Source organism: Sphaerodactylus townsendi, linkage group LG15, assembly GCF_021028975.2.
Source record: "Sphaerodactylus townsendi isolate TG3544 linkage group LG15, MPM_Stown_v2.3, whole genome shotgun sequence".
NCBI lineage: Eukaryota > Metazoa > Chordata > Lepidosauria > Squamata > Sphaerodactylidae > Sphaerodactylus > Sphaerodactylus townsendi.
Genome location: NC_059439.1, coordinates 33628173 through 33644298, shown reverse-complemented (window position 1 = coordinate 33644298; position 16126 = coordinate 33628173). Strand labels below are relative to the sequence as shown.

The 16126-nt window shown below is 44.5% G+C and overlaps 3 gene segments (V, D, J or C); all 3 read right to left on the bottom strand.

Moving 5' to 3' along the window:
- Positions 1-246: 246 nt before the first annotated feature.
- On the bottom strand, positions 247-4920 carry LOC125444349. The segment is given in 3 exon segments: positions 247-520; positions 4293-4632; positions 4875-4920. Coding segments are annotated over 3 exon segments (660 nt in total).
- Positions 4921-4923: 3 nt separating this feature from the next.
- Positions 4924-8811, bottom strand: LOC125444348. The segment is given in 4 exon segments: positions 4924-5087; positions 5434-5504; positions 8302-8620; positions 8719-8811. Coding segments are annotated over 4 exon segments (600 nt in total).
- A 6477-nt stretch (positions 8812-15288) lies between these two features.
- LOC125444347 lies at positions 15289-15761 on the bottom strand. The segment is given in 2 exon segments: positions 15289-15599; positions 15716-15761. Coding segments are annotated over 2 exon segments (357 nt in total).
- Between the last annotated feature and the right edge of the window lie 365 nt (positions 15762-16126).

Below are 16126 nucleotides of genomic sequence, written 5' to 3'. Positions count from 1 at the left end.
AAGAAGAGCAGTCTTAATATGCCACCCTTTGCAACTCTGTTTTGTGGAGCCCTTCACCTTTGGGTGTGTGATGTTGTTGCGCTGTGCATGAAGATTACAGGTAGCATGGAAACATGTTCAGGTAGGAAAGCCTGCTCCACTTGAAGAGCCTTTATCATCCAACACTACAGTTAAGACTTGTCAACATGAAATAAAACGAGAACTCTTTTTGTTCCTCTTTTGGATGAGCTTCCGATGGACTTTGTTTCACTGTGCATGTCGGGCACAGAAATAAACTGCAGAGTCGGTGGCTGTCAGGGAGTTCAGCTGGAGGGAGAACTGGTTCTTGGAGGTGTCTGCAGAAATGGTGGCACGACTCTGGAGAGAAGAGGCATAGGATTTGCTCCCATCATATGGGTATATCCATCCAACCCATTCCAGACCTTTCCCAGGTGCCTGACGGATCCAGTGCCAACCATAGCTGCTACTAGAGATGGAGACACCTGTCACTTTGCAGACCAGATGGAGGTTCTGTCCAGGTCTCAGTGTTCCTGGCCCAGATGACACCAGCTGAACATCTGAAAAGGCCCCTGGGAAAAACAGAACATGGCAATCCATTAAGAACATACTGCTGGAGGGGATTTAAGCAAAGACGGATTGCTAAAATTTGCCGAAAGTTCATGCTTACGTCTTGGAATGATCGCCAAGGCAAACAAGAACAGGATAATGGCCATGATTCAGGTGAACAAATGGTTTAGCTCGTCCGAAATTTTGAAGGTCTGAATCTGGGAGAGGGTGAGGATCATGAATGGGAGGGTGTTCCTTTTGAGAAGGAGGTCCCGCGGACCCCCAAGGCTTCCAGGAGACATTTGCATGAGTCCTTCCTTCAGCAGCAGAAGAGCTATAAAGAGGGCGTCAGAAGCGGGGTTGAACAGACTGCTCTTTGGGCTTCCCTGTCTTCTAAGCCTTCCAGATAAATTGAAGCTTTGATCAAGCGCAAAGAGAGAAAGTTGAAGGCCTTCCCCACTTGTGCCAGGTCATTCCTGGGCCACTGTGTATCGTAGGTGACTCGTATCTCTATTAAAGCAGGCGTGCCCAAAGTGAACGAAATAAGGGCCACTGGCCAAACAACTCTAGAAACCTTGGCATGGATAAGGGCCATAAAATATTGGCTGCATATACATTTTCTAGTGGGATCCAATAGCTATATTCCCTCTCTGTTATCAGATCACTTTATTTCAGAATGGTATACTTTGATCTTTAGAAAGGTTGAAGCTATTGGTTTCCCCTTGGAATCACTCCTTATGCTCACAAAGGTGGAAGCCTTCAGTCGAGTTAAGAATAGGCTCTTGAATCTTGATTTTCATAATTTGACTCTTGCTGCCAAGACAACCTGTTCTCCGACTACATTATTAATCCCATGTGAGCATGGAATTATGGCAGCATATCTTCGTCTGCTGATTAATCCCACCCAGAAGAGAGCCTTGGCTACTGCAAGATGTAATGTGCTGCCATCAGCTCTGCTGGAGAGAAGATTTAAGAATATGGAACGTTCTAAAAGAGTTTGTTCATGTGATATAACTACGGTTGAATCACTTGACCATTCTCTGTTTCTATGCCCTAAATACAATAAGATACACATGAAATACATGAATTCCATTTTCTCGCAATGTTCTCAGTGGCATGAGTGTTATAAGATACCCAATCTCCTGAACAGCTCTGATGTGCTCTTTTGTGAAACTGTTACAAATTTTATACTGGAAATTAGTAATTTTAACTGCATTTCTTAACCTTGTTTTGTTTTAAAATTTTGTCCTGTTTTGTATGCCAATAAAGGCTTGTGTTGTGCTGTACGAAATAAGGGCCACTGACTGGATAAGAGACTGGGCTTTTTTGGTGATGGTGAATCCTGCCCTTGCCGTCATATATGGTTCATCTGCCTTATTATCATGTAGAAACACAACTTAGAAAACACAATGTAGAAAACACAATTTAGAAGACATTGGCTGACCATTTTTATGCATCTCATTCAGAAATAATTCTGAAAAGGTTAATTTGCCCATTAAATGTAACAGGCAAAGTCTAGGGCAAGAAAGAGGGACAAAGGCACAAAACGAAGTCTTGTGGACTCATTTCTCCGAACGGGGAAACAGAGTTGAAACGGCAACATGATGCAATTGAAATCAGCAAAGTCTCCAGATCCCCAGTGGAATTCTGATCAGGCTGTGAACTTCGATTCGTTTACTCTGTTTTTTTTAAAAAAGCAGGACAGATTCATGAATGTTTACTGGCCATGTGGATTAATGGGAACACCAACATTCACTGAGATTAAGAACATAAGAACATAAGAACAAGCCAGCTGGATCAGACCAGAGACCATCTAGTCCAGCACTCTGCTACTTGCAGTGGCCCACCAGGTGCCTTTGGGAGCTCACAGGCAGGAGGTGAAAGCAAGGGCCTTCTGCGGCTGTTGCTCCCAAGCACCTGGTCTGCTCAGGCATTTGCAATCTCAGATCAAAGAGGATTAAGATTGGTAGCCATAAATCGACTTCTCCATAAATCTGTCCAAGCCCCTTTTAAAGCTATCCAGGTTAGTGGCCATCACCACCTCCTGTGGCAGCATATTCCAAACACCAATCACACGTTGCGTGAAGAAGTGTTTCCTTTTATTAGTCCTAATTCTTCCCCCCAGCATTTTCAATGTATGCCCCCTGGTTCTAGTATTGTGAGGAAGATTGATTGATTGATTCAACAAAGGAAGCCATGATGTAGATGAAGAACTGCCTTTGCTCCTCAGAAAACCTGAAGGGCTAAAGTGGGGAGAAAGTGAGGACTGTAAATGGGAGATCTTCCTTCTGAGGAAGAGCACTCGGAGACCCTCGGAGACCCTCAGAGCCTCCTGGAGATGTTTGTATGAGTCTTTCCCTCAGCAAATGTTACCCAATAAGGAGGTCACTGGAATAGCGCAGAAGGAATGGCGGTGGGGATAGTTGTTATTTGTTTTGTTTACAGCTCACCTTTCCTGATGAGACTCAAGACCCATTAAAGAATTTCAGATAAATTCAGATAAACAAAGCTTTAAGAAAAGAGATAGGTTTGTGTGTCTTTGCCCGTGTCTGTAGAGGTCAGACAAAAGCCGTTTCAAACCCTAACGGCCATTTCAGTTACCCTTCTTTGTGAGGAGAACTGAACCCATAGTAGGTTTTGATGACACACAGGACACTTATTTTGACGTTTCCCACAGTATTCGGCTATTAATCAGTCATATACCTAAATTATAGATTGTGCAGTGCATACAGAGTGTGTAAAGGCTACAACATTTGCCTCCATGAGAGAAAACAGACAAATACAAGACTAAGCACAAAATCTAGGGAGCCCAAAATACTAACAGAAATATAAATGAATATGAAAAAGACAAGTGCAGGTGGAGGGGGCAGAGAGCAGTGGTTGGGCAGGTAATGGAGTCCCAGTAAGTTTTTCAAGAGCTTTACCAAGAAATAACTGTACACTGCTTGGGAAAACTCCTGGGAACGTTTAGTTTCTTTTTACTCAGCCTATTTTTCCTTCTATCAGGGCTTCATATTTTTAGCTCTCTGGCACCCCTTCTGGAAATCTTTCTGAGAAGTTTAGGCAGGGAAGGGTTTTTGCCTGACTTCTGCCAATATTCCTGTCACTTTGACTCTCTTGCACAGTAATACAGAGGCAGAGCCGTGTCCTCAGCTTTCAGGTTGTTGATTTGCAGGTGGAAATTGCAGCTGTCCTTGGAGGCGGAGAATCGTCTTTGGATCGCAGGGGAATAAGAGTTACTGCTTGAGGTAGCAGAGTAGCGAACTAACCATTCCACTCCCCCATTGGAGCCACCGATTTCTATCTGCTGAACTGTGTTCCATTCTCCACTCCTCCATATGAAGCCTGCCGGGGTGACCTTGTGTCAGTCACAGTCTTCTCAGAACTCTCTCTGCCCCACCTACCCCACACGGTGCCTATTATGGGGCGGGGAAGGGAATTTATTGTCAGTCGCTTTGAGGCTCCATATGGCAGGAAAAAGTTTCTTCTGCTACCAAGTTGCTGCCAAAAGCCCAAGAGGAGCAGCACTCATTGGCCACCCTGATTGCAACTGTGTCCTGTGGACCGTTTCAGATCTTTGTGTGAGTGATGTTGTTGTGTTGTGCGTGAAGATTACAGGTAGCAAGGAAACATGTTCAGGTAGGACAGCCTGCTCTATTTTAAGAGCCTTTTTTTGTCCAACACTACGGTTAAGACTTGTCAACATGAAATAAAACTAGAATGTTGTGTTCCTCTTTTGGATGAGCTCCCAATAGACTTTGTTTCACTGTGAGTAACGGGCACAGAAATAAACTGCAGAGTCGGCAGCTATCACGGAGTCCAGCTGGAGGGAGAACTGGCTCTTGGAGGAGTCCGCAGAAATGGTGACACGGCTCTGGAGAGAAGGGGCGTAGTATTTGTCCCCAGCATATGGGTATATTCCTCCAACCCATTCCAGACCTTTCCCAGGAGGCTGACGGATCCAGTTCCAAGCATTGCTGCTACTAGAGATGGAGACACCTGTCACTTTGCAGACCAGATGGAGGTTCTGTCCAGGTCTCAGTGTTCCTGGCCCAGATGATACCAGCTGAACATCTGAAAAGGCCCCTGGGAAAAACAGAACATGGCAATCCATTAAGAACATACTGCTAGAGGGGATTAAAGCAAAGGACCCTTCCACAAACGCAAAATAACACGTTTTCAAACCACTTTCACAACTGTTTGCAAGTGGATTTTGCCATTCCGCACAGCTTCAAAGAGCACTGAAAGCAGTTTGAAAGTGCATTATTCTGCATGTGTGGAATGAGCCAAAGACTGATTGCTAAAATTTGCTGAAAGTTCATGCTTACGTCTTGGAATAGTCACCAAGGCAAACAAGAACAGGATAATAGCCATGATTCAGATAAACAAATGGTTTAGCTCGTCAGAAATGTTGAAGGTCTGAACCTGGGAGAGAGTGAGGATCATGAATGGGAGGGTGTTCCTTTTGAGAAGGAGGTCCCACGGACCCCCAAGGCTTCCAGGAGACATTTGCATGAGTCCTTCCACCAGCAGCAGAAGAGCTATAAAGAGGCCGTCAGAAGCGGGGTTGAACAGACTGCTCTTTGGGCTTCCCTATCTTTTTAGCCTTCCAGATGGATCGAAGCTGTGATCAAGCATGCAGTGAGAAAGCAGGTGGCCTTCCCCACTTGTGCCAGCTCATTCCTGGGCCACTGTGTATCGTGGCTGACTCGTATCTCTATTAAAGCAGTCGTGCCCAAAGTGAACGAAATAAGGGCCACTGGCTGGATAAGACTGGGCTTTCTTTATGATGGTGAATCCCGCCCTTGCCGTCATATATGGTTCATCTGCCTTGTTATCATGTAGAAACACAACTTAGAAAACACAATTTAGAAAACATTGGCTCACCATTTATATGCATCTCATCCAGAAATAATTCTGAAAAGGTTGATTTGCCCATTAGATGTAACAGGCAAAGTCTAGGGCAAGAAAGAGGGACAAAGGCACAAAACAAAGCCTTGTGGACTCATTTCTCCAAAGGGGGAAACAGAGTTGAAATGGCAACATGATGCAACTGAAATCAGCAAAGTCTCCAGATCCCCAGTGGAAATCTGATCAGGCCGTGAGCTTCGACTCATTTACTCTGGTTTTTTAAATAAAAGTGTAACCTCAGCTTGTGGGTTCTGTGGGGCAGTACTTGGAAGGAGTTGCAAAGAACCAATTTTTAAACAACAAAATGGTTTACTTTTCTTTACAATTAACACTTGTAAAACATCAACATTTAACGTTACAATTCAAGGTCCTGTTCAGGTTGCATTTCAAGTCCTTCTATTTACAGTCTACTGATATTGCCAAGTCCAAATTCTTCTTTGCTGGTGGTTGGTTTTGAAGACTCCAAGGGCTTGATGAACAGGTTGCAACATGATGAAGGTCTCCAGGAGAACTCTCACCCATTACAACCACACAAGAAAACCCTGAAACAATAAACTCCAACATTTACAACACAGCAAAACAACAACTACCTTCCCAGTAGCTCCCAACAATATTGAAATTACCTTAACAAGGTGTTAAGGGCTTATAGAAATCAAGGTCCGAGTCTGGTAGCCTTGCTTCTTCTGCAAAAGAGCCTTTGCAGCCTCTCTGCTGCTCCGAGTCTCCACCCCCTTACTGGGTCAACCCATTCTGGGCCAACCCATTCTGGGCATGGGGGTTACAAAAGCTTGATTCATGCAGGACAGATTCATGAATGTTTACTGGCCATGTGGATTAATGGGAACACCAACATATACTGAGATTAAGAACCTAAGAACATAAGAACAAGCCAGCTGGATCAGACCAGCGTCCATCAAGTCCAGCTCTCTGCTACTCGCAGTGGCCCACCAGGTGCCTTTGGGAGCTCACGTGCAGGATGTGAACGCAATGGCCTTCTGCGGCTGTTGCTCCCGAGCACCTGGTCTGTTAAGGCATTTGCAATCTCAGATCAAAGAGGATCAAGATGGGTAGCCATAAATCGACTTCTCCTCCATAAATCTGTCCAAGTCCCTTTTAAAGCTATCCAGGTTAGTGGCCATCACCACCTCCTGTGGCAGCATATTCCAAACACCAGTCACACGTTGCGTGAAGAAGTGTTTCCTTTTATTAGTCCTAATTCTTCCCCCCAGCATTTTCAATGTATGTCCTCTGGTTCTAGTATTGTGAGAAAGATTGATTGATTGATTGATTGATTCAACAAAGGAAGCCATGATGTAGATGAAGAACTGCCTTTGCTCCTCAGAAAACCTGAAGGGCTAAAGTGTGGAGAAAGTGAGGACTGTAAATGGGAGATCTTCCTTCTGAGGAAGAGCACTTGGAGACCCTTAGAGCCTCCTGGAGATGTTTGTATGAGTCTTTCCCTCAGCAAATGTTACACAATAAGGAGGTCACTGGAATAGCGCAGGAGGAATGGCGGTGGGGATAGCTGTTATTTGTTTTGTTTACAGCTCACCTTTCCTGATGAGACTCAAGACCCATTAGAGAATTTTTTTAAAAATTCAGATAAACAAAGCATTAAGAAAAGAGAGAGGTTTGTGTGTCTTTGCCCATGTCTGTAGAGGTCAGACAAAAGCCGTTTCAAACCTTTCTTCGTGAGGAGAACTGAATCCATAGTAGGTTTGGATGACACACAGGACACTTATTGAGACATTTCCCACAGTATTCGGCTATTAATTCAATCATATACCTAAATTATAGATCGTGCAGTGCATACAGAGTGTGTAAAAGCTACAACATTTGCCTCCATGAGAGAAAACAGACAAATACTAGACTAAGCACAAAATCTAGGGAGCCCAAAATACTAACAGAAATATAAATGAATATGAAAAAGACAAGTGCGGGTGGAGGGGGCAGAGAGCAGTTGTTGGGCAGGTAATGGAGTCTCAGGAAGTTTTTCAAGAGCTTTACCAAGAAATAACTGTACACTGCTTGGGAAAACTCCTGGGCACGTTTAGTTTCTTTTTACTCAGCCTATTTTTCCTTCTATCAGGGCTTCGTATTTTTAGCTCTCTGGCACCCCTTCTGGAACTCTTTCTGAGAAGTTTATGCAGGGAAGGATTCTGCCTGACTTCTGCCCAAATTCCTGTCGCTTTGACTCTCTTGCACAGTAATACACGGCCGTGTCCTCAACTTTCAGGTTGTTCATTTGCAGGCGCAAATTGCAGCTGTCCTTGGAGGCGGAGAATCATCTTTGGATCGCAGGAGAATAAGAGTTACTGCTTGAGGCAGCAAAGTAGCGAACTAACCATTCCACTCCCCCATTTGAGCCGCCGATTGTTATCTGCTGAACGGTGTTCCATTCTCCACTCCTCCATATGAAGCCTGCCGGGGTGACCTTGTGTCAGTCACAGTTTTCTCAGAACTCTCTCTGCCCCACCTACCCCACACGGTGTCTATTATGGGGTGGGGAAGGGAATTTATTGTCAGCCGCTTTGAGGCTCCAAATGGCAGGAAAAAGTTTCTTCTGCTACCAAGTTGCTGCCAAAAGCCCAAGAGGAGCAGCACTCATTGGCCACCCTGATTGCAACTGTGTCCTGTGGACCGTTTCAGATCTTTGTGTGAGTGATGTTGTTGTGTTGTGTATGAAGATTACAGGTAGCAAGGAAACATGTTCAGGTAGGAAAGCCTGTTCCATTTTAAGAGCCTTTTTTGTCCAACACTACGGTTAAGACTTGTCAACATGAAATAAAACGAGAACTCTTGTTGTTCCTCTTTTGGATGAGCTCCCAATGGACTTTGTTTCACTGTGAGGCTCCAGCACAGAAATAAACTGCAGAGTCGGCAGCTGTCACGGAGTTCAGCTGGAGGGAGAACTGGTTGGTGGAGGTGTCTGCAGAAATGCTGGCACGGCTCTGGAGAGAAGAGGCGAAGTTTTTGTTCCCATTATATGGGTATATGTATGCAACCCATTCCAGACCTTTCCCAGGAGGCTGACGGATCCAGTGCCAATCATAGCTGCTACTAGAGATGGAGACACCTATCACTTTACAGACCAGATGGAGGTTCTGTCCAGGTCTCAGTGTTCCTGGCCCAGATGATACCAGCTGAACATCTGAAAAGGCCCCTGGGAAAAACAGAACAATGCAATCCATTAAGAACATACTGCTAGAGGGGATTTAAGCAAAGACGGATTGCTAAAATTGGCCGAAAGTTCATGCTTACGTCTTGGAATGGTCGCCAAGGCAAACAAGAACAGGATCATGGCCATGATTCAGATGAACAAATGGTTTAGCTCGTCAGGAATTTTGAAGGTCTGAACCTGGGAGAGAGTGAGGATCATGAATGGGAGGGTGTTCCTTTTGAGAAGGAGATCCCACGGACCCCCAAGGCTTCCAGGAGACATTTGCATGAGTCCTTCCTCCAGCAGCAGAAGAGCTATAAAGAGGGCGTCAGAAGCGGGGTTGAACAGACTGCTCTTTGGGCTTCCCTGTCTTCTAAGCCTTCCAGATAAATTGAAGCTTTGATCAAGCGCACAGAGAGAACGTGGAAGGCCTTCCCCACTTATGCCAGCTCATTCCTGGGCCACTGTGTATCGTAGGTGACTCGTATCTCTATTAAAGCAGGCGTGCCCAAAGTGAACGAAATAAGGGCCACTGGCCAAACAACTCTAGAAACCTTGGCATGGATAAGGGCCATAAAATATTGGCTGCATATACATTTTCTAGTGGGATCCAATAGCTATATTCCCTCTCTGTTATCAGATCACATTATTTCAGAATGGTATACTTTGATCTTTAGAAAGGTTGAAGCTATTGGTTTCCCCTTGGAATCACTCCTTATGCTCACAAAGGTGGAAGCCTTCAGACTAGTTAAAAATTGGATCTTGATTTTCATAATTTGACTCTTGCTGCCAAGACAACCTGTTCTCCAACTACATTATTAATCCCATACGAGCGTGGAATTATGGCAGCATATCTTCGTCTGCTGATTAATCCCACCCAGAGGAGAGCCTTGGCTACTGCAAGATGTCATGTGCTGCCATAAGCTCTGCTGGAGGGAAGATTTAAGAATATGGAACGTTCTAAAAGAGTTTGTTCATGTGATCTGATTACAGTTGAATCACTTGGCCATTCTCTGTTTCAATGTCCTAAATACAATAAGATAAGCATGAAATACATGAATTCCATTTTCTCGCAATGTTCTCAGTGGCATGAGTGTTATAAGATACCCAATCTCCTGAACAGCTCTGATGTGCTCTTTTGTGAAACTGTTGCAAATTTTATACTGGAAATTAGTAATTTTAGCAATTTTAACTGTATTTCTTAACCTTGTTTTGTTTTAAAATTTTGTCCTGTTTTATATGCCAATAAAGGCTTGTGTTTTGCTGTACGAAATAAGGGCCACTGACTGGATAAGACTGGGCTTTCTTTGTGATGGTGAATCCTGCCCTTGCCGTCATACATGGTTCATCCGCCTTGTTATCATGTAGAAGCACAATTTAGAAAACACAATTTAGAAGACATTGGCTGACCATTGATATGCATCTCATCCAGAAATAATTCTGAAAAGGTTAATTTGCCCATTAAATGTAACAGGCAAAGTCTAGGGCAAGAAAGAGGGACAAAGGCACAAAACAAAGCCTTGTGGACTCATTTCTCCAAACAGGGAAACAGAGTCAAAATGGCAACATGATGCAACTGAAATCAGCAAAGTCTGCAGATCCCCAGTGGAATTCTGATCAGGCCGTGAGCTTCGACTCATTTACTCTGTTTTTTTAAAAAAGCAGGACAGATTCATGAATGTTTACTGGCCATGTGGATTAATGGGAACACCAACATTCACTGAGTTTAAGAACATAAGAACATAAGAACAAGCCAGCTGGATCAGACCAGAGTCCATCTAGTCCAGCACTCTGCTACTCGCAGTGGCCCACCAGGTGCCTTTGGGAGCTCACATGCAGGAGGTGAAAGCAATGGCCTGCTGCTGCTGCGGCTCCTGAGCACCTGGTCTGCTAAGGCATTTGCAATCTCAGATCAAAGAGGATCAAGATTGGTAGCCATAGATCGACTTCTCCATAAAATCTGTCCAAGCCCCTTTTAAAGCTATCCAGGTTAGTGGCCATCACCACCTCCTGTGGCAGCATATTCCAAACACCAACCACACGTTGCATGAAGAAGTGTTTCCTTTTATTAGTCCTAATTCTTCCCCCCGGCATTTTCAATGGATGCCCCCTGGTTCTAGTATTGTGAGAAAGATTGACTGATTGATTGATTCAACAAAGGAAGCCATGATGTAGATGAAGAACTGCCTTTGCTCCTCAGAAAACCTGAAGGGCTAAAGTGGGGAGAAAGTGAGGACTGGAAATGGGAGGTCTTCCTTCTGAGGAGGAGCACTCGGAGACCCTCAGAGCCTCCTGGATATGTCTGTATGAGTCTTTCCCTCAGCAAATGTTACACAATAAAGAGGTCACTGGAATAGCACAGAAGGAATGGCGGTGGGGATAGTTGTTATTTGTTTTGTTTACAGCTCACCTTTCCTGATGAGACTCAAGACCCATTAAAGAATTTTTTCAAAAATTCAGATAAAGAAAGCATTAAGAAAAGAGATAGTTTTGTGTGTCTTTGCACGTGTCTGTAGAGGTCAGACAAAAGCCGTTTCAAACCCTAACGGCCATTTCAGTTACCCTTCTTCGTGAGGAGAACTGAACCCATAGTAGGTTTTGATGACACACAGGACACTTATTTTGACGTTTCCCACAGTATCCGGCTATTAATCAATCATGTACCTAAATTATAGATTGTGCAGTGCATAAAGAATGTGTAAAAGCTACAACATTTGCCTCCATGAGAGAAAGAGACAAATACAAGACTAAGCACAAAATCTAGGGAGCCCAAAATACTAACAGAAATATAAATGAATATGAAAAAGACAAGTGCAGGTGGAGGGGGCAGAGAGCAGTGGTTGGGCAGGTAATGGAGTCCCACGAAGTTTTTCAAGAGCTTTACCAAGAAATAACTGTACACTGCTTGGGAAAACTCCTGGGAACGTTAAGTTTCTTTTTACTCAGCCTATTTTTCCTTCCATCAGGGCTTCATATTTTTAGCTCTCTGGCACCCCTTCTGGAAATCTTTCTGAGAAGTTTATGCAGGGAAGGGGTTTTGCCTGACTTCTGCCAAAATTCCTGTCACTTTGGCTCATTCCGCACCTGCAGAATCATGCACTTTCAAACTGCTTTCAGTGCTCTTTGAAGCTGTCCGGAATAGCAAAATCCACTTGCAAACAGTTGTGAAAGTGGTTTGAAAACGCATTATTTTGCGTGTGTGGAAGAGGCCTTTGACTCTCTTGCACAGTAATACAGAGGCAGAGCCGTGTCCTCAGCTTTCAGGTTGTTCATTTGCAGGTGGAAATTGCAGCTGTCCTTGGAGGCGGAGAATCATCTTTGGACCGCAGGGGAATAAGAGTTACTGCTTGAGGTAGCAAAGTAAGAGCCTTTTTTGTCCAACACTACGGTTAAGACTTGTCAACATGAAATAAAACTAGAATGTTGTGTTCCTCTTTTGGATGAGCTCCCAATGAACTTTGTTTCACTGTGCATGTCGGGCACAGAAATAAACTGCAGAGTCGGCAGCTGTCAGGGAGTTCAGCTGGAGGGAGAACTGGTTCTTGGAGGTGTCTGCAGAAATGGTGGCACGGCTCTGGAGAGAAGAGGCATAGTATTTGTTCCCACCATATGGGTATATTGCTGCAACCCATTCCAGACCTTTCCCAGGAGGCTGACGGATCCAGTGCCAATAATAATATTCTGTATTGATTGAGAATCCTGTCACTTTGCAGACCAAATTGAGGTTCTGTCCAGGTCTCAGTGTTCCTGGCCCAGATGATACCAGCTGAACATCTGAAAAGGCCTCTGGGTAAAAAAAAGCAGAACATTGCAATCAATTAAGAACAAAAATGCTAGAAGGGTTTTTAGCAAACATAGGCTCATTCCGCACACGCAAAATAATGCACTTTCAAGCTGCTTTCACAACTGTTTTTGCCATTCCGCACAGCTTCAAAGAGCCCTGAAAGCAGCTTGAAAGTGCATTATTCTGCGTGTGCGGAATGAGCCATAGATCTCTAAAATTCTCCGAAGCTTACGTCTTGGAATGGTCGCCAAGGCAAACAAGAACAGCATAATTGCCATGATTTAGATGAACAGTTGGCTTAGCTTGTCAGAAATCTTGAAGTTGTGAACCTGGGAGAGAGTGAGGATCATGAATGGGAGGGACTTCCTTTTGAGGAAGAGCTCCCATGGACCCCCAAAGCTTCCTGCAGACATTTGCATGAGTCCTTCCTCCATCCGCAGAGGAGCTATTAAGCAGGTGACATAAGTGAGGATGTTCAGACTGCTCTTTGGGCTTCCCTGATCTTTTTAGCCTTCCAGATGGACCGAAGCTGTGATCAAGCAGGTGGCCTTCCCCACTTGTGCCGCTGTGTACCATAGCTGACTTGTATCTCTAGTGAAGCAGGCGTGCACAAAGCACGCCAAATACGGGCCACTGGAGGGATAACATTTGGCTTTCTTTGCGATGGTGTATCCTGATGTTGCTGTCATCTTTGGATCACCTCTCTTTGGCTCATTCCGCACATGCAGAATAATGCACTTTCAAACTGCTTTCAATGCTCTTTGAAGCTGTGCAGAATGGCAAAATCCACTTGCAAACAGTTGTGAAAGTGGTTTGAAAACGCATTATTTTGTGTGTGCGGAAGGGGCCTGTCTGTCCTTGATCCCCATTTTTACATTGTTCATCATAATTTTTTTTAAAAAAATCAGCTTATCATTTATATGCAACTGGTGTGAAAATAATGCTGAAGAAGAAGAAGAAGAAGAAGAAGAAGAAGAGTTTGGATTTGTATCCCCCCTTTCTCTCCTGTAGGAGACTCAAAGGGGCTTACAATCTCCTTGCCCTTCCCCCCTCACAAAAAACACCCTGTGAGGTAGGTGGGGCTGAGAGAGCTCCGAGAAGCTGTGACTAGCCCAAGGTCACCCAGCTGGCATGTGTGGGAGTGCACAGGCTAATCTGAATTCCCCAGACAAGCCTCCACAGCTCAGGCGGCAGAGCTGGGAATCAAACCCGGTTCCTCCAGATCAGAGTGCACCTGCTCTTAGCCACTCCGCCACTGCTGCTCTGAAGACATCAATGGAGGTGGCAATATTCATGGGGAAGCATAATTCTTCCGAATATAGAATAGGGATAATCCATGGGGTTGATCCAACCAGCCTAAATGTTGCCATTCCTCCAAATGTAGTGAATCTTCTTCCAATCAGTCATTTAAGACTGAGGTAATCCCTTGAGTCTGGTAGAAGACTTCAAGCATAGGTCTATGGAAACCTAGAGGTATTCACATTTTAATATACATATATAAACCTTTAATGGCATAATTAAAACAACAGTTGCAATATACCAGCAACAATGGCAACACCAGTATAATAATACAATCTCCAGTACAGTTATAACCGTTTGCTGATAACAGAGCACAAAAAGTTAGCCAGCACTTCCAATAGACTTGCAGATCCACAATCCAGCATTGTTACCACAATTGATAGATCAGTATTATCAATGGGGGGTTTTAACCACGGGTTTTGATATTTATTCCTGGCTAAACTGTGTAACGGGCAGTGTAATATCACGTGTTGGATTGATTCTTCGTAAGCTGAACTGCAGGGACAAAGTCTTTCATTAAAGGGCACTTTCTGTATTCTACCCTGAGTGGTAGCTGAAGGGAGAATATTGCACCTGGCAAGAGTCAGGGCTCATCGCAATTTGGGTTCTAAAAACAAATGGAAATATGTGGCCATGGTATACGGTTTTAACGGCATACCCAAGTGCAAGGGAGAGCAGCATTTATTTGCCTGCTGCATCAGGTTGACTATACTCGAGATCATACAATCTCTTTTTGATAGTCAGCTTTAGCTCATTGGCATTCATTAAAGAAGAAGAGGAGGAGTTTGGATTTATATCCCCCCTTTCTCTCCTGCAGGAGACTCAAAGGGGCTTACAATCTCCTTGCCCTTCCCCCCTCACAACAAACACCCTGTGAGGTAGGTGGGGCTGAGAGAGCTCCGAGAAGCTGTGACTAGCCCAAGGTCACCCAGCTGGCATGTGTGGGAGTGTACAGGCTAATCTGAATTCCCCAGATAAGCCTCCACAGCTCAGGCGGCAGAGCGGGGAATCAAACCCGGTTCCTCCAGATTAGATACACGAGCTCTTAACCTCATACGCCACTGCTGCTCTTTACCCTTCTTCCTGAGGAGAACTGAACCCATAGTAGGTATTGATGACAAAAAGCAAACGTTTCCTATAAAACATGGACCTTTCCCCCAGTACTCAGCTATTAAGCAGTCATATATCTAAATTATAGATTGTGCAGTGTATAAAGTGTGTGTGAAAGCTACAAAACTTGCATCCATGAAAGAAACAGAGAAATACAAAACTAAGCACAAAATCCAGGGCGCCCAAAATACTAACAGAAATATGAATGAAAATGAAAAAGACAAATGGAGGCAGAAGTGGCAGAGAGAAATGGTTGAGCCGGCAATGGAGTCCCAAGAAGTTCATTGATAGGTTTACCAAGCAGTAACTTTTTACTACTTGGGAAACTTCCACGGAATGAGAAATTTCTTTCTACTCAGCCTATTTTATCCTCCATCAGGGGTTCATATTTTTTAGCTCTCTGGCACCCCTTCTGGAATTTTTTTCTGAGAAGTTCAAGCAGAGAAGGGTTTTTGCCAGACTTCTGCCCAAGTTCTTGTCACTGTGAGTCTCTTGCACAGTAATACACGGCCGTGTCCTCAGCTTTCAGGCTGTTCATTTGCAGGTAGAAATTGGAGCTGTCCTTGGAAGCAGTGAATCGTCCTTGGATCGCAGGGGAATAATAGATCGTGTTTGCAGTATCATAGTAGCGAATTAACCATTCCAATCCTTTTCCAGGTTTCTGCCGGACCCAGTTCATCCAGTAGCTGTTAAGATTAAACCCCGTGACTGCACAGGTCAGTTTATGGGATTCTCCTGGTTTTTTCACCACAGGACCTGACTGGGTGAGAGCCACCTGTGAGAGGACACCTGTGAGGGAAAGAAGAAGGAGAACTGGTTGAGACGGGAATACCAGAAGGGAATAATCGTCACATGGGACCCAACGGTCACAAGGGAAGGATTTAAAACCTGAAATGCCAACATACTTGGGGAGATGGCCAAGAATACGAGTGTGGGCAAGATGGACAGCATGGTGGGAAAACGGAGGGGATCTCAACCGGACTCTGTTCTCTTGAGCCAGGAAGTCTGAGTGCCATCAAGAGCCGTGGAGGGTTTAAATGGGAAGGAGGAGGGGTGCCTGTATTTGCATAAGTCACTGGCATAAAAGGAGGGACAGTATTTATGGGGGAACATAACTCCTCTGAATCTGAGATATCAGCATTGATGAAAGTGACAAATGTTTGACCGTGTTGTGAGACTGGATGTAGGTTGGAGTCATATGGAGTGATGTGATCCGCCATGTCTTGGGTCTCCCCAGGGCTATCTGGCTGAAACTGAGAAGAAGAAGAAGAAGAAGAAGAAGAAGAAGAAGAGGAAGAAGAAGAAGAAGAGGAAGA